Here is a 24,492-nt window from a genome sequence, read left to right on the forward strand (position 1 = left end):
GGAGGACTTGTGGCACCTTAGAGACTAACCAATTTATTTGAAAAAAGAAAAAAGAAAAAAGAAAAGGAGTACTTGTGGCACCTTAGAGACTAACCAGTTTATTTGAGCATGAGCTTTTGTGAGCTACAGCTCACTTCATCGGATGCATACTGTGGAAACTGCAGAAGACATTATATACACAGAGACCATGAAACAATACCTCCTCCCACCCCACTCTCCTGCTGGTAATAGCTTATCTAAAGTGATCACTCTCCTTACAATGTGTATGATAATCAAGTTGGGCCATTTCCAGCACAAATCCAGGTTTTCTCACCCTCCACCCCCCCACACACAAACTCACTCTCCTGCTGGTAATAGCCCATCCAAAGTGACCACTCTCTTTACACTGTGTATGATAATCAAGGTGGGCCATTTGTGCCACAAGTACTCCTTTTCTTTCAGTAAACAAAGTGAGGTGGTTTCAGATTCGCAGCCCTGTTAGTCTGTATCCGCAAAAAGAACTAGGAGGACTTGTGGCACCTTAGAGACGAACCCATGTATTAATCAATACTCCTTTCCTTTTTATTAAAGCGAGGTGGGAAATCTTCTTTGTCTCCCCGGACTTAGGCTTCCTCCGATGAGAGCGCTCCGGCGGCGCTCCTGCCCGGGGAATCAGGGCCGAGCCCGGAGCGTGCGGGCGTGGGGGCGCCCCGCGGCTCTCACGGGGGGGCACTGGCAGCCAGGGCGGTGCCAGGCGGGTGTTGTTCTGCACCTGGGGGCGGCCTGGGGCGGAGTCGGGGGTGGATCTTTCCCCTCTGAGCCGGGGCCGGCCTCCGCACCCGGTAAGGCCCGACGGGGCGGCCTGTCAGAGCGTGAGGGGGCCGGGGCGGCGCCTCCCCCGGCACTCGGCGCTGTCCTGCGGGGAGCCGAGCCGAGGGTGCGCGGGGGTCCCTCGCCCCCGCCTCGCCCGCGCCGCGGGGAGCGGGACGGGTGCTCAGCGGGGGGTGCCAGGGAGCGGGGCGCGGCTCAGTGGGGGGCGCTGCGTCACGGGGGAGGGGCTCCTGGGGGGGCACCGTGCGGGGGGGGCTTAGCGGGGGGCATTGTGCAGCGGGGGGGCTCAAGGGGGAACCTCCCGGCTCCGCCCCGAGTCATCCCTCGGCCCCGCCCCGCGGAGGCCGCGGGTTTGGCCCTTGCCCTGCCATTTGCCCCAGGGGCCCACCGCACCCCGAGAGGGGGCAGCGGCTCGCGCACAGTTACTGAGCATGCCCAGTAGCAGCGAACGGCGGGGGGGGAAAGGATTATTACGTCACACCGCTAACGGCAAGAAGCGCGCCTGCGCCTCACCGACTGGCTCTTGGGTTGCGCACGCGCGGTTCTACCCTGGCGTCGGGGGGGGGGCCTCCCCTCTCACGTGATCATTGCGCCTCGTCGGGCCTCCCCTCCCCCCGCTTTGCAGCGCGCAGAGGCTGCTGGGAGGCCGGAAGGCGCTGCTGCGGCGCCCCGCTGAGCGGGAAGAAGGTGAGGGAGGATCGGTAGTGCCCCCCCCGACCCTCAGCCCCTGAGCGCCCCCCCCGTTCTCTTGCGCCGCCCCCCCCGACCCTCAGCCCCTGAGCGCCCCCCCCCCGGTTCTCCTGCGCCGCTCCTCCCCCCCCCGGACTCTCAGCCCCTGAGCGCCCTCCCGTCACCCCCCGGACCCCTGCACTTCTTCCCATCACCTAGTCTCTCTCCCCTGCAGCCCCTGTGCCGCCCCCGGGAGTCCCAGCTCCTGCGCTGCCCCCGTCACCAAGCCTTCCTCCCCCCCCACCCGAGTCTCCCTTCTCTGCGCTCCCCCACCTCCTGCCCCTGCGCTCCCCCGCCTCCAGCCCCCAGGCCCCTGCGCTGCCCCCCGCCGCTGTGCTTCGCTCCCCAGCTGCTCCCAGCCCCTGTGCCACTGCCGCTCCCCTCCCTGTGCTCTCTCTCGCACTCCAGCCTCCGTGCGGCCCCTCCACGGCCCCCGTCCATCCCCGATGGACCCTTGCACGTTCATGCACGCACGTCCCAGTGAAACGGACTGCAGCTGCCATCAGCTCGGTGCCACCCTGTGGGCATGATGCCCCCCCCCCCCGAAGGGCCATAGCAGAGATGACGGATCTTTCCAGTGAGATCCAGATGGGGCATGGCATGCAGCGGCCTTTCATATCGGTGGGGTCACCCCTCACTGGAGATGGGCGGATGTGACCAGTTATAGTTCTTTACACAGGTGTGTCTCTTGGACTGGTGGCAAGTTTCATTGTGACCCTCTGTTGGGCAAAGTTTTGTGTGCTCCATGCTCAGCACTTTCCTTTCTGGCTGCTGCATTCTTCAAGTTCCCTTAATTCATCAAAAAAACCCTTACTGTAATAATGGGGAGTGTTGACTCCACTAGGTGAACCTGCCCAAGTTATTAATTCTTTTTCCTAGGCATTTGGAGACTGACAATGGACAGCAGCCTTTGGCCTTCTCTGTGATCATCATGGCTTGTGTGGCTTGTCCCAGGGTAGGCGACAGCCCTTTCTCCTCAGACATGCATGCCCGTTTCATCCTCGCCCAGATGAACAAGATGAGATGTGGGCATAATTTCTGTGATGTGCAGCTCCAGGTTGGTGAAGAAGCATTTAAGGTCCATCGCCTGGTCTTGGCTGCAAGCAGCCCTTACTTTGCTGCTCTGTTCACAGGAGGGATGAAAGAATCTTCAAAGGATGTGGTACGGATCCTAGGAGTAGAGGCTGGCATCTTTCAGATGCTCCTGGATTTTATTTACACAGGTATGTTTACGTTTGTTTGCTATTCTGAATGAAAAGTGGAATGTTCACTTCATATACCTTGTGCTATGACAATTATTGATTGGCTCAAATCCTAAATGTTGCTGCTGACCTGTGCAGTTTACAGTACAGTGCTGAAAGTCTCATTCCTTAGCACATTTAAAACTAGGCTGGACTAAACATTTGTAAAAGTACAATAGGAATCAGTCCTGTACTGGCATGGAGAGGAACTAGGGATCTAAAAGGTCTCTATCTCTGCATTCTAAGATTCTGTTCTGCTGTAATACAGTGCTTGTACAGCGAGGAGAAATTCAGTACTGTGTGTTTGTCTCTATAAATGTTTGGATACATACAAACATACACGTACTGTATGCATGTGCCGGTATATATCTCTACACATGTAGTTGGCTGGTATTCATTATCATGTTGACCCTTTCCACCAATGATGCTGGCCTTGACTGTCAATTTGGCTACTTCTCCCACAACTTTACACTTTTTCTTCCCTAAGACTCCTTAGAGTTGGAACCACCTTCGTGAGCTGATCTGTAAGGCCACCATCCTTTCTCTACCTTTGCTCTGATGCCTTCAGATAATCAGATAACCATTAGGACAAGGTTGAGTGGCATTCAGTGGTAGCTGATATCTATTTATTTATATCTATCTATCTATAAATTTAAAAAAAAAAATCAGAATCCTCAAGTCACTCATGTAGGTAGACAAGTTTAGATAGCAATAATCTAAGTAAGAATTTTCCTAATTCTTTCTCCCTCCTACTATTTCTTAACTTTAAGCACATGTATATTCCTATTGAAATCAAGTTGAAGCAGATCCTTTGCAGGATCAAGGCCTAAAAGAAAGGGAGCAAGAAGGGAATATTTTATGTGTTTTGCTGATACACAAATTTTATATGCATCTATAAACATAGCACAAATAGGTCATAGTTATTTAATTATGCTGTGGTCTTCGCTAGATGAGTCACTGGAATAACCATGCAGCAGAAAATCAACAAGACTTTGTCTGTGATTCACAGGAGTTCTGGGTTATCCCTCATATTTGTATTTACCAGTTTTAATGTAAGTATGCGACTACCAGATAAATTCCTTTTCAGATACATGTAAACATCTTACTGCATTACTGAGCTGACAGTAATTTTGCAAAGCAAATGAACATTTAGTTCAAAATGTCTAACTCAAATGGAAAAGACTAAGGCTTAGCACTGTTTAGGCTATTATAACATCTGAAATGTGGCCTGTTTGTCACATGTTGTCCTCTGCATACAGGAGTAGTGAATGTTGGCGAGAGTAATGTTCAGGAGCTGATAGTAGCAGCAGACATGCTCCAGCTGACTGAAGTTGTGGACCTTTGCTGTGAGTTTCTGAAGGGACAGATCGACCCATTGAACTGCATTGGACTCTTCCAGTTCTCTGAGCAAATTGCCTGCCATGACCTACAGGAGTTCACAGAGAATTACATCCATGCTCACTTTCTGGAAGTTCAGAGTGGTGAGGAGTTCCTGGCGCTAACAAAGGAGCAGCTTATTAAGATCTTGCGAAGTGAAGAGCTTACTATAGAGGATGAGTACCAAGTTTTCACAGCTGCAATGCAGTGGATTTTGAAGGATCTGGGAAAAAGAAAGAAACACGTGGTAGAAGTGCTGGATCCAGTTCGATTCCCTCTGTTACCATCCCAGAGACTCTTAAAATACATAGAAGGTAACAGAGAGAAAGAAAAATGAAGATGTTTGTTTGGATGGAGTATTTGTCGTTGGTAAAGGATCACGGGGTTTTGTTTTTTCCACTTTAAAAATGTAACAACTGACTATTATACTAAAGAAGTTGAGTTGTTTAATTTCTCCTAGGGGAATTCTGTGCCACTGCGCAATGCAGAATTTTGCAGAAATGAATGTTGTGCATACAGAATTTCCTTTCCCCCACATAAATTGGCTGCCCTGCTGTTAGCCACCATTAGGGGCCACTGGACCCAGCTGGTACATAGAAAACACTGCTGGGGGACAGGGAGGGAGCGCTGCAGGGCTCCTGGCAGCTGCAGTTCCCAGCATGCCCTAAGGGAATGGGAGGGCAGCACACAGGAAACTCTGTGCAAGCCTGGAGAAGAGCCTCTGGCTGTTTCTTCCTCTGCATCCCTGGCTCTGGGGGGGAGGGGCGGGTGTTTGGGCAAGGGGTGGCCACACGGCTGGGCTTTAGGGTGTATGTGCAGGGGGCATGGGTATCTGGGCCGGGGGGGCCCACAACTGGGCTCTGGGCGGGTGGGGAAAGGGGACAGAGAAACAGGAACTGGGTTGTCATAGGTGTTGCTTTAACTTTCTACTCCTGGGGGAATTTTAGTGTGTGTCTGTACTGTTGCAGATACACTTGCTGACAAGTATTTTGAAATAAATTACCAAAATAATTGAAACTGGTTTGATTATGTAGTGTTATTTTGACAAATAAAATTTGCAGAATTTTAAATGTGCACAGAATTTTAATTTTTTGGTGCAGAATGCCCCCAGGAGTATTTAATATATATTCACATTTTGATTTTAAAACTAAGCCTTTATGAAACTTTGGACCAGAATTTTCAAAATCTGCCAAAATCTGTCTTGGTTTGTCATATGAGAAGCAGAGAGAGATGATGATGATGATAGTTGACATATATTTTTCCCCTGGGTTGGTCAATTACTGGTGTTTTATAGTTGTTGTGACATTTTTTTCTTTTTTCTTTTAATTTTTCTTTTCCAAGGAGTTTCAGATTTCAGCCTTCGGGTGGCTCTGCAAACCCTGTTGAAAGAATATTGTGAAGTCTGTAAATCTCCCAAAGAGAACAAAGTCAGTAATTTTCTGCAAGCATCTAAGGCTCGTCCCCGGAGGAAAGCCAGGAAGTACCTTTATGCAGTAGGTTAGAATCTGGTTGCTTTAACCTTTTTAGAAAAGTGACTTGATATTTCATATTGCATTAAAATCTTTTAAATTCTTTGTCAAAAGGTAGCTGCCAAAATAGTGTTGTGTATCTAATACAGTGATTCTGTTGCTGGACTACAATTGTGAATAATGTGTTTATTAGTAAATAACTGGAGCACAGTACAAAATACAAATACATTTATATTTCATCTTTCCTGAATGCAGTATCATAGTCTGGAGTAATCTTTCAGGAATCACTTGCCTCAGGTGCAGAACAATAATGCAACCTGTTATGTGCACTGTTCACAAGTGGAGCATGCGTATAAAGCTTGCATCCTAAGGGTGTTGTGTTTCTTCCCCTTGTAAAATAAGCACTTTTGTATCAGTCTGGAGATCTTTGTAAATTAATAGGTCTTTTATAAACGATGGATATAATCAAAGAATGGTTTCAGAGTAGCAGCTGTGTTAGTCTGTATTCGGAAAAAGAAAAGGAGTATTTGTGGCACCTTAGAGACTAACCAATTTATTTGAGCATAAGCTTTCGTGAGCTACAGCATCCGATGAAGTGAGCTGTAGCTCACGAAAGCTTATGCTCAAATAAATTGGTTAGTCTCTAAGGTGCCACAAGTCCTCCTTTTCTTTTTATAATCAAAGAATACTCATGCCTTTTGCATATGGGGTTATACTCAATTTTTTTAGTTCCACTGTTCATTTGATATGTTTACCTCTGAAATGAAGTTTGTGCAGAAGCACTTATTGCGAATAATGGAGGTGACCGTTCCATGAGTTGATGTATTAAGAATTGCAAAATTATCATGAGATTAAGGTCATAGGTCAGATAACACTACTTTGCCCTTCTCGAGCACCTTTCGGTCAGGTGCCTCAAAGTGCTTTGCAAACGTATATTGAATTAAGCCTCCCAGTGGTCTTCTGAAGTTGGCACCATCATCTTCGTTTTTCAGATGAAAAACCTGAGCCTGAGATGAATTGATTTGCCCAAGGTCACACAAACCATCTGTGGCAGAGCCTAGCATAAAAACCTTATCTCCTCCTAAGGCTCAGTACTATCCTAGCATTATGCCTTAACCACAAAATCATCCTCCTTCCTTCATCAGATACTTAGTAAATCTAGGAGAAAATTTCCATTGATACACAGTAAGGTGCTTCAGCTTCTAATACCCTGGAAGGTGTTTGTATCCAGCTGTTATAGTAAATGTTCAGACTCCCCAAATAGATAAGATTATCAATCGATCTCAAAGCGCTTTACAGAGAAGCTCAGCATCATCATCCCATTTTACAGATGGGGAAACGGAGGCACAGGGAGGGAAAGTGACTTGCCCAAGGTCACCCCAGCAGGCCAAGAGTAGAACCCAGGTCTCCTGAGTCCCAATCCAGTGCTCTCTGCACTAGACCACGCTGCCTCCCCAGTGATTTTTCAAACACTAAAAACAATATTGATTTCTCTGCTGGAATAGTTTCTGAAGTTCCCTGCTGAAGGAAGAAGTCTGATACATGAGCATTGGCCATAGGCATGACTGCACTGAAGAAAGATGTTAGTCACGCTATAATATCTTTTGCTATTATTCTGGCTTTTTGTAACACTTGAACCATTGCATTAGAATTGGCTGAGACCTTGCCGAGGGAGAGCTGCTAACTTATGCATGTACTTTCTATCTGTTGCCTAGGTGGATATACTCGACTGCAGGGGGGACGCTGGAGTGACAGCAGAGCCCTCAGTTGTGTGGAGCGTTTTGACACCTTCAGTCACTACTGGACCACTGTGTCTTCACTTCACCAGGCTCGCAGCGGTCTGGGCGTGGCAGTAGTGGGAGGAATGGTTTATGCTATTGGAGGTGAAGGATGAAAGGAATATGTTACTTTGGGTCCCTATAATCAGATGATGCTGGGGTGTTGCCCATTGTAAAGTCCCTGGGGACTGTAATTTTAGTAGAACAATGGAAATGTAAGACTAGAACCTACATGAGGTGATCCAATCTAGGACCACATGAGGTGATCCAGTCCAGCTGCATGTGCTGAGGCAGAACCTAGTATACCTAGACAATGCCTGATAGGTGTTTATTCAACCTGCTCTTAAAAACCTCCAGTGATGGGGATTCCACAACCTCCCTTGGATGCCTCTTCCAGAATTTATAGTTGAAATTTTTTCCTAATGGCTAACCTAAATCTCTCTTGCTGCTGATTTAAACTCATTACCTTTTGTCCTACCTTTAGTGGACATGGAGAAAAATTGATCCCTGTCTTTATATCAGCCCTTAACATATTTGACAGGACACCCCTTTGTTTTCTTTTCTCAAGATTAAATATACCCACTTTTTTTAAACCTTTCTTCATAGATTGGGGTTTTCTAAAGCTTTTACGTTTCTCGTCATTCTCCTCTAGACTCTCTCCAGTTTATCAACTTCTTTCCTAAAGTGTGGTACCCAGAATTGGACAGAGTACTCCAGCTGAGGCTTCATTAGTGCTGAGTAGAGAGGGATAATTACCTCTGTCTCTTATATGTGACGTTCCTGTTTTAAAATACCCCAGAATAATGTTAGCGATTTTTGCAATGGCATCACCTTGACTCATGTTCAATTTGTGGACCACTATAGCCCCCGCAGATTCTTTTCAGCAGTACTACCACCTAGCCACTTGTTCCCTATTTTGTAATTGTGCACGTGATTTTTCCTTTCCGAAGTATAGTACTTTGCACTTGTTTTTATTGAATTTCATCTTGTGAACTGAGATCAATTCTCTAATCTGTCAAGGTTGTTTTGAATTCTAATCCTATACTCTATAGGGCTTGCAACCTCTCCCAGCTTGGTGTCTTCCACAAATTTTGTAAGGATCCTTTCCACTCCGTTATCCACATCATTAATGAAAATATTGCTGGACCCAGTACTGGCTGTATGGGACCCCACTAGATAGGTCCTCCCAGTTAGACAGTGAACTGTTGATAACTACTCTTTGAGTATGGTCTTTCAACCAGTTGTGCACCCATTTTGTAGTAATTTTCCTCTAAATCACATTTTCCTAGTTTGTTTATGACAATGTCATGGGGGGCCGTGTCAAAAGGCTTTCTTAAATCAAGAAATATCATGTCTACTGCTTCCCTTCTCTCCACCAGGCCAGTAACCCTGTCGAAGAAGGAAATTGGGTTTGTTTTGTTCTTGGCAAACTCATGCTGGCTACTAGTTATAAACCTGTTATCCCCCACGTGCTTACAAACTGATTGTTTAATAATTTGTTCCAGTATTTTTCCAGGTATTAGAGTTAGGCTGCCTGGTCTATAATTCCCCAGGTCCTCTTTGTTCCCCCTTTTTAAAGGGAGGTGCTATGTTTGCCCTTCTCAATCCTCTGAGGCCTCACCCATCATCCATGAGCTCTCAGAGATAATTGTTAATAATTCCGCAATTGCTTCAACTAGTTCCTTAAATACCCTAGGAAGAATTTCATCAGGCCCTGCCAACTTGAATACATCTAACATAGGTAAATATTGTTTTAAACTGGTCTTTTCCTACTTTGGCTTGTGTTCTTTCCCCCTTATTGCTAATTGTGCTGAGTATCTTGTCACCATTAAGCTTTTTAGTGAAGACTGAAGCACACTAGGCATTAAACACCTCAGCCTTCTTTATGTCATCCATTATTAGCTGTCCTTCTCTGCTATATAATGGTCCTGCACTTGAATCTTTCTCATTTTTCTTTTTTCTTAAAAGAACAAATAGAAATTTACTGAAAGCTTGCCTTTCATTAGAGTTAGTGTCTTCTGTTGTTGTGACTTGTTTGCTGAATGCATTGAATATATTTCAGGAGCATCTTGCATTGTGATGGTACTTCCTTAAACATATGTCAAATTTGTACTTTATAATTATTATACTTTACTTCTGAATAGGGCAGTGTAGGATTTTTGTTGTTACCATACTATCAGTGTTAAGGGAACATTGATATAGGGAGAGTCTCATATTCTGACAAATTGGTTAAACTATGGCTTAGTCATGAATACCTGAGTGAAATGTGCATTAACTTGTGTATTAACTGGAAGTATATCTCCTGCAGACCAAGGTCAGAAATGGCTTTGTCTTTTAAGTGTGTGTTTGTGCTCTTTGGGACCAAGTTACTACTCTGTATATGGATGTTATTGCTGGTGCTCCAAATTAATAGTATCGGAGAGTCCTTAGCAGTTTGGATGTATTTTCCATTCTTCCAAAAGGTGGCACTAGATCATAAGGATTTCCATACTGCTGGGTCAGACCAATGGTCCACCTAGCCCAGTATCCTGTCTCTGACAGGGGCCAGTGCCAGAGGCCTCAGAGAGAATGAATAGAACAGGGAAATTTCAAGTCATCCATCCCCTGTTGTCCATTCCCAGCTTCTGGCAGTTGTAGGTTTAGAAACACCTGGAGCATGGGGTTATGTCCTTAACCATCTTGGCTAATAATTACTGATAGACCTATCCTCCTTAAACTTATCTAATTCTTTTTTGTACCCTGTTATACTTTTTGGCATTCACAACATCCCCTGGCAATGATTTCCACAGGTTGACTGTGCATTGTGTGAAGAAGTATTTCCTTTGTTTTTAAACCTGCTGCCTATGAATTTCATCGGGTGACCCCTGGTTCTTGTGTTATGTGAGGGGGTATATAACACTTCACGTTCTCCACACCAGTCACGATTTTGTAGATCTCTATCATATCCCCCCTTAGTCTTCTTTTTTCTAAGATGAACAGTCCCAGTCTTCTTAATCTCTCCTCATATGGAAGCTTCTCCATACTCCTAATCATTTTTGTTGCCCTTCTCTGTACTTTTCCAATTTCACTATTCAAGGTGTAGGTGTACCATGGATTTACATAGTGGCTTTATGATATTCTCTATTTTATTATCTATCCCTTTCCGAATAGGCCTGACATTCAGTCAACTTTTTTGACTACTGCTTCACATGGAGCAGACATTCTTCAGGGAACTATCCAGGATGACTCCAAGATCTCTTTCTTGAGTGGTAACAGCTAGTTTAGACCCCATCATTTTATATGTGTAGTTGGGATTATGTTTTCCAGTGTACATTACTTTGCGCTTACCAACATTGAATTTCATCTGCCATTTTGTTAATCAGTTACCCAATTTATTCAGATCCCTTTGTAACTCTTCGCAGTCTGCTCTGGACTTAACTATCTTCAGTAATTTTGTATCATCTGCAAATTTTGCTGCTTTTTCACCCCCTTTTACAGATCATTTATGAATATGTTGAACTGCACTAGTCCCAGTACAGATCCTTGGAGGACCCTGCTATTTACCTCTCTCGAATGGGGAAACCATTTATTCCTACCCTTTGTTTCCTGTCTTTTAACCAGTCAGTGATTCATGAGAGGATTTCCCTGTTATTCCTTGGGACCAAACGGCACATTTAATAAAATTGTCAGCTTAAGTTACACCTCAGTATAATATAAACTCCATTACAAAACCGGAGTTTCCTGTTCTCAGCTGGAGGTGTCCAGGATATGGGAAAGTTAGCTCAGTCTGTCTAAAATGAATGTAGTGTGTACATGTAGTAAAAGGAAACAAAAGATATACTATAATGTTAAATGCTATAGTCGTTTAAAAAAAACAAACAAAAAAAACCCTGTGTTTTCCTACCTATGTTAGTAATAGCACTGTAGAGATAAATATTTCATGCAGAAGCACAGTGCTGCAGTGTTTCACTCACGGCTGTTTTGGGAAACCATTGCTGAAAACCATTTTCAGCGCTAATTCAGTTTTGTGGTGTAGACAAGGTTTTTTGTTGGTTTTTCACTTTGGCAAGATGAGAGCAATGGTTTCAATTCAGATACTATACGCGACGGGCTGTTCCTGTATATCTGAATTGCAGAATATTCTAACTCACTAGTTCGCAACCTACATACAGCTGCGGCCCATGTGGCCCTGAGGATGTCCTATAGGTAGCATAGATAGTGTGGATGCGGCCCACATACCACACACAGATCCGCATATGCGGCCCACAATGGTAAATAGGTTGAGAACCATTGTTCCTTCTAATCTAATCTATTTGTTTCTGCCTTTTTTCTACCAAGGAGAGAAGGATTCAATGATCTTTGACTGTACTGAATGCTATGATCCTATTATTAAGCAGTGGACAACTATGGCCTCCATGAACCAGCCTCGGTGCGGACTTGGAGTGTGTGCATGCTATGGTGCTATCTATGCTTTGGGTAACTATACAGTTTCCTTTCAGTAAAGCTGGTTTTAAAGCCATTAGTTCATCGGATCAAATCAGTTTGCGGAGTTTAAATATTAACATTAAAATCCTATAATACTGAGAATTAAAAATCAGTGGTTACTTGTAACTTGCAGCTGACGGGTGTTTTTCTGAGTGCTCATAGGGGAGGTGCCATCAATTCCAAGCGAAGCATCTTAGCCAACCGATGGAATAGCACGTACTCTCAGAATGACTCCATAATACCCAGACCAAAATATGTGTGTGCAAGTTAATCTGTTTTTTTTGTTTTGGTTTTGTTTTTTTTAAAAGCATTCCAAAACACCTTGTCAGACTTTCTACTTCTATAGTACCTTTATCTGAGAATCTGTGCTTTATTGGACATTAAGCCTCACAGCCCTCTGTGGTGGATGGATGGGAAAACTGAGGTAAAGAGTGGTTAAGTGACTTGTCCAACAAGTTCAGTTGCAGAGCTGAGACAAGAACTGAGAAGTCCATGTGCTCTTAACAGCCAGGCTCACTCCTAAATTGTTGTAAGAACCTAAAATACATATTTCTCAAAAGCTTTCAGCTAAATAGACCTTCACTATCACGTCAGCCTAATAAAATATATCTTCTTTTAAAATAAGGAACTACCAACATATGTGACTTGCAAAAACAAGTTGCTTTACAATCTTGTGAGCACCTGTCTGATGTTATCTTTCCCTGAGTCTCATCATAGATCTTATCTGTGCTGCAATCCTACAATCGATAGCACACAAGCGTATTACTGTGCCTGCTTGAAGCCCTATGGAAGTAATCAGGATTCTGTGTAGGTGCAGCAGTCCTCCTGTACACAGTCTATTGCAGGATAAGGGCCCTAGAGTATAAGCTTCTTTGAACAGGGGCTGTGTGGTAATCCTCTCTGTAAAACACAACACTCACCTCTGGTGCTATTTAATATTTGCATATAACAAAAGTAAATATCCAGTACTTGTAATCTTCCACCCACCTTATTGAGCAGAACTCCAAAAGAATCTTATTTCAGTAACTGGCCAAAGTTACAAGATTCTCCCAAGAATCTTACAAGATTCTCCCATATCACTTAAGAGCTTAATGTAACATTTCCCTGTAAAAATAGACTGTTATACAAAGAAATGTGGGGAGAAATGGTAAGGGGAAAGCAGATCCTTAATTATGCTTTATTTGGGCTTTTAATTGTTTAAACAGTAAGCAAAAGGAAAATCTGACATAGACTGCTATGCATGTGTCAAAAGTAATTCATAACTGTGTGCATGTCATCCATATCACTGTCTTCTAAATATTGCTTCACAGATTAGGTGTTTGAAAGATTTTAAAAACCAAACGCTGAAGTGTAACAAAAATCTAATATGCTAGTATTGTATACCACTGGGAAAGTAAAACATATTTGGAGTGAAAGTTATGGGAACATTTTAGTTGCTAGAACAAAACAGTCCAATATCTTATCAAGTCTAGTATCCTGTCTCCAAAAGTGGCCAATTCCAGATGTTTCATATATGCCATAGTGCCCATAATTAATCAGTACTAATAACATGGAGGAAATTGTTTTCCCTAGGTGGTGGTCTCCTCCTGCCCTGAAACATAAGACTTGCTAGCTTTATAATTGTTTTCTCTATTCTACATGTGCTTTTGTTGAATCATACTAAGGTATTTCCTTCCATAATTATCTTTGGTAGTGCTCTTTGGACTCTGAATCTGTCTTGCATTTAATTGGTTATTTAAACCAGGTGGTTTTGTCATATGTTGTAAGTATTCATATTTCCCTTGTATACAAACATGCAGCCTATTGAACCTGACCTATAAGTCACTGATACAAGGACATATCCACTTTTATAGATATTAAAAAAAACAACCAAAAAAAAAAAGACCTACTTCTATATCATCAAACTTTACCTGCATGTTTCCTTTTTGCAGGAGGCTGGGTGGGAGCAGAAATCGGCAACACAATTGAAAGATTTGACCCTGAATTAAATAGCTGGGAGCTAGTGGGCAGTATGGCTGTGCCCCGCTACTATTTTGGGTGTTGTGAAATGCAAGGTGAGTGGTTTTTGGTTATGGCTTTCCCACATGAATAATAACCAATAGTTCAGAGGGTAGTTGTACTGTGTAAGGAATCTGAAGCTTTACATTTCAATCAGGGATTCCTACCTGTGTCTGCCTTGCAACTTTGTAAAACATCTTGAGCTCTGTGGTGCTTTCAGCTCTGTGAGTGTATCAGTGGTTCTCCTCCTTTCCACCATTTCCCCTTTTCTGATACATTGTTTTATTTCTGTGGAGCTTGAACCTAAAGGTCTCCACTCATCTAACAAAAATATAAACCCAAGATTTAATAAACCAGCTTAGAAAATTTTGCCCTGCCCTATCAGTTACCCTTGAAAATAGTTTTCCTGTGGTTGTGAACATGAAGTCCAGCCAGTATTGACCATCTCAAAAGACAGAGGTCCAGAGACGTATCTTGTATGAATGTTTTTAATAAATATTTTCACTCAGGCCTCACAAGTGGTCACCTGCCTTTCCTCAGCTAACTTAGGGTATATCTACAGTGCAATAAAACACATGTGGTTGGCTTGTCTCAGCTGACTCAGACTGAAGGGTTATAACTGAGAGCCCTCCCCACCTAGTGTCCCATCTCCAGCTATTGGGGATTTTAGCAGCAGGCAGTCGCCAATGGGCCATACACTATTGTCATACTGTCTCCTCCATAAACTTATCAAGCTCATTCTTGAAGCCAGTTGGGGTTTTTTCCCCCCACTACTCCTCTGAGGAGGCTGCTCCAGAACTTCACTCCTTCGATAGTTAGAAACCTTCACCTAATTTCAAGCCTACACTTGTTGATGGCCAGTTTATAATGTATTTGTTCTGGGGTCCACATTGATGCTTAACTTAAATAACTTCTTTCCCTCCCTGGTATTTATCCCTCTGATATATTAATAAAGAGTAATCATCTCTCCCCTCAGTCTTCTATTGGTTAGGGCATGTCCACACTTGCCATTTAAAGCGGAAAAGTTCACCGCAAAAAGAAAGCCACCTCCACAAGAGGCGTACAGCTCTTACCGGTGATGCTTTTGTGCTGATGTGCAAGTGAAGACAAGTTCTTCCTGTTTACACAACTTTTAGCCTCCAGAGGATATCCCACAGTGCCTAGGTGACCACTCTAGCCAGCAGCTCTGCTGCTTTGTTGCCAGGTAAACCGACACATCCACTCCTCCCCCTGTAAAGCCCCGGGAACTTTGAAACTCCCTTTCCTGTTTTCTTGGCAAGTGCTCGCTTATCTGGCCAGGTGACAATGCCTGTTCCACAGAGCAAACCATCCCCTGCTTGGAGCAATGCTGAGCTACTGGAGCTGATCAGTCTTTGGGGAGAAGAGGCTGTGCAGGGACCCAGGATGCCCCGGGATCACACACACCACTTCCCGCAAGATCCATTGTCAAACTGGAGAGCGTTGCACTGTGGGATAGCTGCCCTAGAGCGCTGCTCTCATCTGTGATGGAAGAGCTGCTAATGTAAACACTCTCTGATGCCTGAGGAATTGAGTCACAAACCAGCGCTTTTCTTTCACCGGTTCCCTATCACCGGTGAAACTTACAGCGCAAAAACTCTGCAAGTGTAGACATACCCTTAGACTGAACAAGCCAAGCTCTTTGAGTCTGTTCTCATAAGATAGGTTTTCCTTTCCTCAGATCATCCAAGTAGCCCTTCTCTGCACCTGTTCCAGTTTGAATTCATCTTTCTTAAACATGGAAGACCAGAATTGCACACAGCATTCCAGATGAGGTCTCACCAGTGCCCTGTATAACGGTACTCACACGTCCCTGTCTCTACTGGAAATACATCACCTGATGCACCCCAGGACCGCATTAGCCTTTTCACAGCTGCATCGTACTGATGGCTCATAGTTCTCCTGTGATCAACCATAGCCCGAGCTCTTTCTCCTCCCTGTCGATTCCAATTGATAAGTCCCCAGCTTATAGCAAAAATTCTTGTTGTTAGTCCCTAAATGCATGACCGTGCACTATTAAATATCATCCCATTTCTTATTACTCCAGTTTACATGGTCATCCAGATCTTGTACGGTTTTCCAGTCCTCCTTGGTATTGGCAATACCTAACAACTTTGTGTCATCTGCAGATTTTATTAGCACACTCCTACTTTTTGTTCCACACTCAATAATAAAAATGTTAAAGAAAGTTGGTCCCAAGACTGATCCCTGAGGAATTCCACTAGTAACCTTCCTCTACCCTGAGAGTTCACCTTTCAGTATGACCTGTTGTTGTCTTCCCTGTAACCAGTTCCTTATCCACCTTTCTGTTCTCATATTAATGCCCATCTTCTCCAATTTAATTAATAATTTCTCATGTGGAACTGTATCAAATGCTTTACTGACATCCCGGTAAATTAGATCTACTGCGTTTCCTTTGTCTGAAAAACCAGTTATCTTCTCAAAGAAAGATATTAGTAACGTTGTTACTACCTCTTGAATAGAACAATTGAAACAATTGTAGAAAAATCAACAATTACTTTCTGTCATTCAGGCTACTTACTTTTTGCACTTCACCAAGCTTGGAACAGATCATTTAACTTTAAGAAACATTCTAACAGCCTTTCCTTAATCACCTGCAAATCGGTCTGTTTATAAACAAAATTCTGACTCCCTGCCTCAGGGGCGCAAACTGGGAGCAGCACCTCTCCTGTCTCCTCTGCAGAACTCATTGCATTGCACACTCAGGCTGCCTGCCCCTGAAGCTTGCAGTTTGGGGGGGGGGGGGGCAACACTCTCCCTTGTCCCCACCCCACCCCAAGCTCCACCTGTGAACGTCTACCCTGCAAAAAATTCCCAACAAACCATTGCAGCGAGTCTCAGAGCCTAGGTTAACTGCCTCAGGCTTGCAGTTCAGGGCTTACAGCAGTGTAGTCTTTGGGCTCAGGCTGGAGCCTGGGCTTGGAAACCTGGAGAGGAGGGAGGGGTCTCAGAGCCTGGGCTCCAACCCGGGCCTAAATTTCTACACTGCTATTTGTTGGCGGATGTGATTGCAGAGCCATTGGCCATTATCTTTGAAAACTCATGGAGATCAGGAGAGGTCCCGGATGACTGGAAAAAGGCTAATGTAGTGTCCATCTTTAAAAAAGGGAAGAAGGAGCATCCTGGGAACTACAGGCCAGTCAGCCTCACCTCAGTCCCTGGAAAAATCATGGAGCAGGTCCTCAAGGAATCAATTCTGAAGCACTTAGAGGAGAGGAAAGTGATCAGGAACAGTCAGCATGGATTCACCAAGGGCAAGTCATGCCTGACTAATCTAATTGCCTTCTATGACGAGATAACTGGTTCTGTGGATGAAGGGAAAGCAGTGGACGTGTTGTTGCTTGACTTTAGCAAAGCTTTTAACACAGTCTCCCACAGTATTCTTGCCAGCAAGTTAAAGAAGTATGGGCTGGATGAATGGACTAAAAGGTGGATAGAAACCTGGCTAGATCGTCAGGCTCCACGGGTAGTGATCAATGGCTCCATGTCTAGTTGGCAGCCGGTATCCAGTGGAGTGCCCCAAGGGTCGGTCCTGGGGCCTGTTTTGTTCAATATCTTCATTAATGATCTGGTGGATGGCGTGGACTGCATCCTCAGCAAGTTTGCAGATGACACTAAACTGGGAGAAGAGGTAGATATGCTGGAGGGTTCTTGTTAACTGCTGGAAATGGCCCACCTTGATTATCACTTCAAAAGGTTTTCTCTCCCCTCACCCCACTCTCCTGCTGGTAATAGCTCATCTTAAGTGATCACTCTCCTTACAATGTATATTTTTTTTCATGATCTGTGTGTGTATATATAAAATCTCCTCACGGTACTTTCCACTTTATGCATCCGATGAAGTGAGCTGTAGCTCACGAAAGCTTATGCTCAAATAAATTGGTTAGTCTCTAAGGTGCCACAAGTACTCCTTTTCTTTTTACAATTAAACTTCTGTTCTGTGATGCCTGCTCTGCCTAAGCATAGATTTAATCGGAAAAACCCTGTCTCTCCAGGTTTAATTTACATCGTCGGGGGCATCAGCAGTGAAGGAGTCGAGCTACGTTCTGTTGAAGTCTACGATCCTATATCCAAACGCTGGTCTACACTTCCTCCAATGGGCACCCGAAGGGCGTACCTTGGCATAGCTGCCCTCAATGATTGCATCTATTCTGTTGGAGGATGGAATGAGACACAAGATGCACTTCCTACTGTAGAGAGGTATTCCTTCGAAGAGGTACAGTAGAGTGCCTAGGAATCTTGCAACAGACTACAGCTTCATTTATTAGAACGTATAAAGATGCTCATACATGCTGCCTATTCCCCGATAACTTTTTTTACTCTTCATAGTGGTAGATTGTGTTGTTACCTTAGCCGTTATGTACCTGGTGAGAACAAAACTCAAGTTTATGAGATAAACCTTTTAAAACAAGCTCCATTTCCTGTTTGCTCCCAGACAGTAATCTGGAAACTACACTTCAGGGGTCTTTAAGGTGGTGTCTGTATACTTGCTGATCTTTGAGTATATCTATCTAATCTTAATCGTGTAGTGTTTGAAAAGCATGCGTGTGTTCTTCTGGGTAAGTGGAAGCTAACCCACACACTAACAATAAACAGAAGGATTGTAGCTACTAAATACTCTGGGGAATGTGGAAGAGCAGTTCTGCTATAGGTTGTTCAATATATTACTCCAGATACTAGACAGGTTTATTAGATACCATGGAATTTACCATAAAACCAACTCTGAAGTGACGCTGTTATTGCTTTTCCCTCCGAATCGGTACCAAACCAGTATCCCAAAATAGTGTTAGAAATCACAGTGCTGTCTGTAGGTTCTGACTTAAGTTCTGGTTACTGTGGTTCTGTAGGTTCCTGTGGCACTTTTCATAAGAGTAGTGTTGACAGTCCTGGTGGATTTTACATTTTTGCCTTCCTACAGTCCCTTTAATTTGCAGTGGGGATGTAGTTTTCTTCACTTCTTGTCTCAAATGATTGTGTGCTGTTCCTGTGCAATGCTAAACAGCTGTTGTGCTCTACCCCAGAGGTGTACATAGATGGCCTGTTCTCACAAAACCCTACATCAATAGGACTGCTTATGAGAATAATTAAGGGTTTGCAGGATCAAGCCCATCTTTGCAAAGTGCTTTGGGTTCTTCCAGGGTAGAAGGGACCACATACATGTGTGGTGGTGATGATGTTGTTAGCATGTTTGAATCTGCTTACAGTAACTAAGTGGTCATTTGGGGGACTTCAGACATTTCAATAAACTTAGAGTTATTCTCTTGGGAAGTGGTGGAGGAGGGGTACTTGTGCCTAACGGGCTTAATTATAGCACAGCTATTTTCTGATTATTTAAAAAACAAAATCGTGTGTGTATATGTATGTAAAACATTTAAAAAAAATTTTTCTCCCCTTATTAGGAGAAATGGGTTGAGGTTGCATCGATGAAGATACCCAGAGCTGGGGTGTGTGTTGTGGCTGTGAACGGACTTCTTTATGCCTCGGGAGGCCGAGCTTCTAGTCATGATTTCGCTGCCCCAGTGACCTCGGACTCTGTTGAAGTTTATAACCCTCATATGGACACATGGACTGAAATATCAAACATGATCACCAGCCGCTGTGAAGGAGGTGTGGCTGTGTTATGAAATAGATCTTCAAAGAACTCGAGGAAGATTAGCGGGAGGAAGGATGAGCATCTGGCTTTCTACAGACAATGAGGTTTCATGCTTCTTTGGCCAGGATCCTCTTCCGCTACATGGCTCTCATGTGGAGTTGCTAGGGGAGCAGACCTCAGGTAGGTTTAAAGGGCTTTTTCTGAGCAAAAGAGAATGAATTTGCCCCTAAAATGACAACTGGCCAATCCAAAGTCTGTTTCGTGAAGTACCATCTGTTGAGAGCAGAAATGCTTTTCATGACTAGATTAAGCTAATTGAATGTGAAACAACTGGGGACTATTTGGCAAATTGGACCTCATCTGAGAGATTATTTTTCCTGTGTGCTGGGATGACTTGAAACTCCTCCGTGTTCCCATGATGGAACAAAGCTAGTATCATTAGCAGGACTGAAAACCTAGAGGGTGATTTCTTTACTTCAGATAAAGCCCTAGCTGTGTAAAGAGCAGCTTGGCTATTTCCTTAGCACTAGGAGTTGTGTTTTGCTGGCAGCGAATGTGCCAGGTGAGGCTGGTTTAAAAAATAAATTTATAGTTCCAGTTACAGCCTCATCCCACTTGAGGTTCTCTTCAGCTTCTGGACAAGCACCCTGGAAATTAACTGGAGGTGAATTGTCCTTTGTCCCCCAGTAGGTTTTCTGGATAAAGGATCTGGTGATAAGTGGCTGACAGTCTGACTCCACTGCTTCTCTTCTCTTCCTGTAAAGTTCAACATAATTTTGTTGTTCATGCTATTATCATACTAGCGTCCTGTTTCCCTGTGGGTGGCAGGTGCTCCTATCCACCCAAGTGTGGACTTTCCCTTCCCTACTTTTCCAAGAAGTGACACCAATGACTCAAATGTTTAATCTGTGTGCTGGTCATAGGATTTTTACTGAGCTTTTCAGTTGGGAATGTCATCACCTCTTCTTATAATGCCCACTCTTCCTTCTGCCTTCACTCTTCCTTTTCTGGAAGTGATTACCCTGTGCACATGTACACACATACAGGGACTGTCGGGTAGTGGGATAGACACCCTTCTGCAAGATGCTGCTGTTCTTCCCCACTTCAAAAGGTGACGCCTCTGGCTTCCACCCTGCCTTTTCCAGGTTGAAGTAGACAGAAATTGTAACAAATTGGCTGTGTTCTGTTTCAAAGTGATGCTACTATTGTTTGGTCATTTTGCCATTGTCTTAAAGGTCCTATATTTAGCGTGAGAGCACTTATTGGGAAAATATTTATTTTTTTAGCAATCGTGACACCATTTCCAGTCTTTTAATCTTCCTGTCTTAAACAAAAAACACACCTGTTACTTGAAGCTTCTGTTTGCACCCTGTTACTGCATTGTCTTGGCTGGGATTGAATAAGTCACCTGGGACTTAGATACAAGTCACAAATGAGACTGTCCAACACAGCACAATCAGAGAATCTTCTGGAACACAAACCGGCATGGGAAGTGTAATGCAATGGGAAGCCTTCATTGTGTAGACAGAGGGGGCACCCACTTTCCAGATCAAGAAGGTTACCTGCACAGTATGAAGTTGTTTGGGTGGGGAAGCCTCCAGTTTGTGTAGTAGCTACTCTGAAAACTGAGAATTTACATATTCAAGGACAAAAATGTTAACTGCACCTGCTGACCTTTGCTATATAACAGAGAGCTTGCTTCTCTGATCCTTTTAATTAAACTCCTATATGCTTTTGCTTCAGGAAGGACTTCTAATGGCTGGGAAGCTAGCCCCTATTTCTCATACCCTTAATTTGAGCCGGGTGAATTTGCTTTTAAATTGCTGTATACTTCTCATAACTAGCTGCAGGTCATGAGTGTATACCTAGGTAATGGTGGAACTGTGTGGTTTTTACACTGAGTGCTTTTTTTTAGTAATGATGGCGAGTGGCATTGCTGTTATCTGTAACAAAAATGAGTTCTATTTTTCTTGTTGAAACTGTGTGTTTAACTTCTGACAAACATTGAGATAAACAGCTTTAAACCAGGCCAACATTGACAAATTGTTTTTAAGCTACAAAGAAATGTGCTTCTGAAATAAAATATTTATTGTATTTTCTTACTCCTGGTGAGATCCTTTGATTAAAGGGTCTTTGGGAAATGGGGGCTAATTGGATAGCTAACCTGTCCTGCATGCAGCCTCCTGACTGAAAAGAGCTGAAGAGGGAAATGTTTTTTACTATAAAGTATCTGAAGATTCCCATGCTTCCTACATTTGGACCCTATAAGATTTCAGTTGGGTCCTGCAGGCTTACTTTATTGTGGTCTCTCCTGTCAGCTCCTTCTCTCCCTCACCCTGGAGTCATGGATGCATTTCTGTTGTACCATGAAATAGTCCCTTTGACCAGTGCTCATGCCTTTCATCTGCTGGCTGAAGGTTGTGGGTTTGCAATCTGCCACCACCACATACCTAGTCTTGCCCATGAGAGGTGGGACAACTTCTACAACTGGCCTCATACCAGACTGTGCTGCCATGGATCTCTTGTTTATGTTTATCACGGAGCCATGTTGAATAAGAAGGAGTGAAAGAGTGAACTTTGCTTTTCTTTTAAAAATTCCATTTTACTTCCTCTACACCCAAACAACACATCGCTATTTCCAGGGTCTGCTGTTAAAGGTGCAAAAGTTTAACAAAACCTCCTTTGAAAATCCTAGCAGTTAAGGGATGTAGCAAGTGTTACGCTAATCAGTGCTATATAAAGGGAGATGGCTGCATTCTTTAAGATCTACAGACTTTGTAGGATGCCACGTTTCTGGCAGTGTACGTGGCTCACGAATTTTGAAGAGGGAGCCATGCTCATTTCATCTCTGTAGTAGATAAGGCTCGTTCCTTTTCTGAAGGAACAAGGAAATTGGTGGCTACAAGTAGAGGTTGTAGGGAGGTAATTCTGTTAAAATGCAATCCTACCGCACTATACATGTGAACATCATTCCTAAACTCCCATCTTGGTTGGGATCTAATAGTTGGTAAAACCTTTGTAGCTTACCTTTAACTATCCATTTACTGCAGACTTTTCACTATCAAGCATTTATACCTACTGCTAGCTGGATTTCTACTCATGGGACATGTGCTTAGGCTACAACTGAAAGTCCATTAAGTTTATATTACACAGCCATCACCCACTTAAAATTTTCTGCCTTAGTTGGCTATAGCAGGAATGAGGGGCATTAGAAGATTATGGTGGAGAAGCTTGCACTATACTTCTCTAGCACATTTAATATTTAGCCCATTGTGAAGCATCTACAGCTTACAAATGTACTGAGCGGCCAACAAAAAACTTAACCCATCCAGTGTGTAGTTGCTCAGCCCCTGCTAGGGAACTACAACTAGATTTCTGCTTGGGTTGCCTACTGTGAGCCATGCCAGCTGGCAGGAGGCACACCATTCCATAACTCACATCAAACATGACCCACATGGCCCCTACACACTGTTGTCGTCATAATCTGTATCTAAAAGGTGTTATGTAATGTGGTTTATGCAAACTGGTAACACACACTCATTAATTTTATTGCGTGATGTATGTGTGGGTGGTGTATGAAGAATCAGAGATGTGTGCTGGAAATATATTCTTAAACAGTGTTTTGCAAGCAGTGCACAAGCCCAGTCTGTCCTAGACAAAGGAATGTTGTTTCACCTGTTTTCCTGTCTCCAGTTAAATTAAGCCAGGCAATACCTGAAAGGACAAAGAAAAGTATATCTACATATATGGTAAACCAAGCCATCAACCTAAATGAGCATGGGGGAAGACCACTTAATGATCACAATAAGGGATAGAGCCTACGTGCTCAGGAAGCCTTCCTGGCTCTTGAAACAAAATTAGATTTTGGGAAATATAAGCCAAAGCAGAAAGCCATTTTGGCAACCATCACAAAGGGGGAGCCATGCCCTTTCAGTGCATGAAAAGTGGATACTCTGTGCCTGAAAACAAAGAGTAGCTGGAACTGACTATAAGTGAGAAATCTTAGAGTGTAACTTGTTGAAATTGAGTTTTAGCCACTAGAAAGCATGTTTTGATTTTTACTTGTAACCATCTCTCTTCTGTTCTTTAACTGTTAAATCTCTGTTCTTTGTTAGTTTTGCAATAAAATGAGAGTAAGTTAATTATCTCAGTGCTATGTATTGAACTGAAGTCCTCAGCAAAATTAACAGGCTTGTGTGTGTTCTGTCTCTTTGGAGGCAGTAAATTTAACGTGTGTGAGTATCCAGTGAGCGGGACTGGCTGCTGCAGGGGAGGTGGTTTTGGGGAGACTCAGAACAGGAGGAGCTCTTAGTGTCACCCTGCAAGATGCCAGCGTGAGGGCTTTGTGGTGTGAGGGCACTGTGCTGCACGGCCTGGAAGCAACCATAGTTACAGGGAAGGCGCTGACAGAACCCCTTCCTGGTCTAGGTGAACCCCCCTAACATCACACCTACTGCCAGCGGCTAGTAGTAGTTCATAATGTTCTTTTGCACCCTTACAGTTAATGGAAGAGTGACATGATTTATCCTAACTGAAGTGCTTATTTTATATTCATGGCTATGCTCATGGTTCTTTTGTTTCCTTGGGTGAAGGATAACTTAGGGGTTCACTTCCCCCCTCTTTGTAGTCCAGTAAACCTCTGAACTGTATTCTGCCGAAACTCCTCCCCAGATCAAGTTCCTTTTACTTGCTGGGTGGGGACACCATGCTGTCTTCTCCCCTGCTGGTGATTTTTATAATGCAAGTGATCTCTTCTGCAACCTCTGATACAAATAAATAGCTCACTGAATTTGGCCACACCTGGTTTAAGGCATGGGCCTCTTTTCTTTGGCTGGAGAAAATTTGTTTATGAACTGCTCCACCATACCAGGTTTAAATACATTTTAGTCACATATGCTGGAAATAGCTGTAAAGTTCTCTTGGGGTTGACCATACATATATCATGCAAGAATATTAATGATGAGTGAGTTATTAGTTTTCTAAAGATATATTAT

At 43.7% G+C, this 24,492-nt stretch overlaps 1 protein-coding gene across 6 annotated transcripts; it reads left to right on the forward strand.

Moving 5' to 3' along the window:
* Nucleotides 1–739: 739 nt before the first annotated feature.
* On the forward strand, nucleotides 740–23,543 carry IPP (intracisternal A particle-promoted polypeptide). Of its 6 annotated transcripts, XR_012640617.1 has the most exons (10): nucleotides 1,425–1,497; nucleotides 2,419–2,762; nucleotides 4,040–4,471; nucleotides 5,499–5,654; nucleotides 7,342–7,509; nucleotides 11,722–11,859; nucleotides 13,800–13,922; nucleotides 17,901–18,121; nucleotides 19,305–19,678; nucleotides 20,785–23,542. XR_012640617.1 is itself a non-coding variant. In XM_074961836.1 (9 exons), exons 2-9 carry the CDS (start codon nucleotides 2,471–2,473, stop codon nucleotides 19,527–19,529), a joined length of 1,755 nt encoding a protein of 584 aa, XP_074817937.1. In that variant the 5' UTR covers nucleotides 740–821; nucleotides 2,419–2,470; the 3' UTR covers nucleotides 19,530–23,543. The 6 variants fall into 6 exon arrangements, 5 of the variants coding, with proteins under 5 accessions (XP_074817937.1, XP_074817935.1, XP_074817939.1 ...); XM_074961836.1 differs by lacking the exon at nucleotides 1,425–1,497 and adding an exon at nucleotides 740–821 and having other exon boundaries at nucleotides 19,305–23,543; XM_074961834.1 differs by having other exon boundaries at nucleotides 19,305–23,543.
* The last annotated feature ends 949 nt before the right edge of the window (nucleotides 23,544–24,492 follow it).

The sequence above is a fragment of the Natator depressus genome, chromosome 8, assembly GCF_965152275.1.
Source record: "Natator depressus isolate rNatDep1 chromosome 8, rNatDep2.hap1, whole genome shotgun sequence".
NCBI classification, from domain to species: Eukaryota; Metazoa; Chordata; order Testudines; family Cheloniidae; genus Natator; species Natator depressus.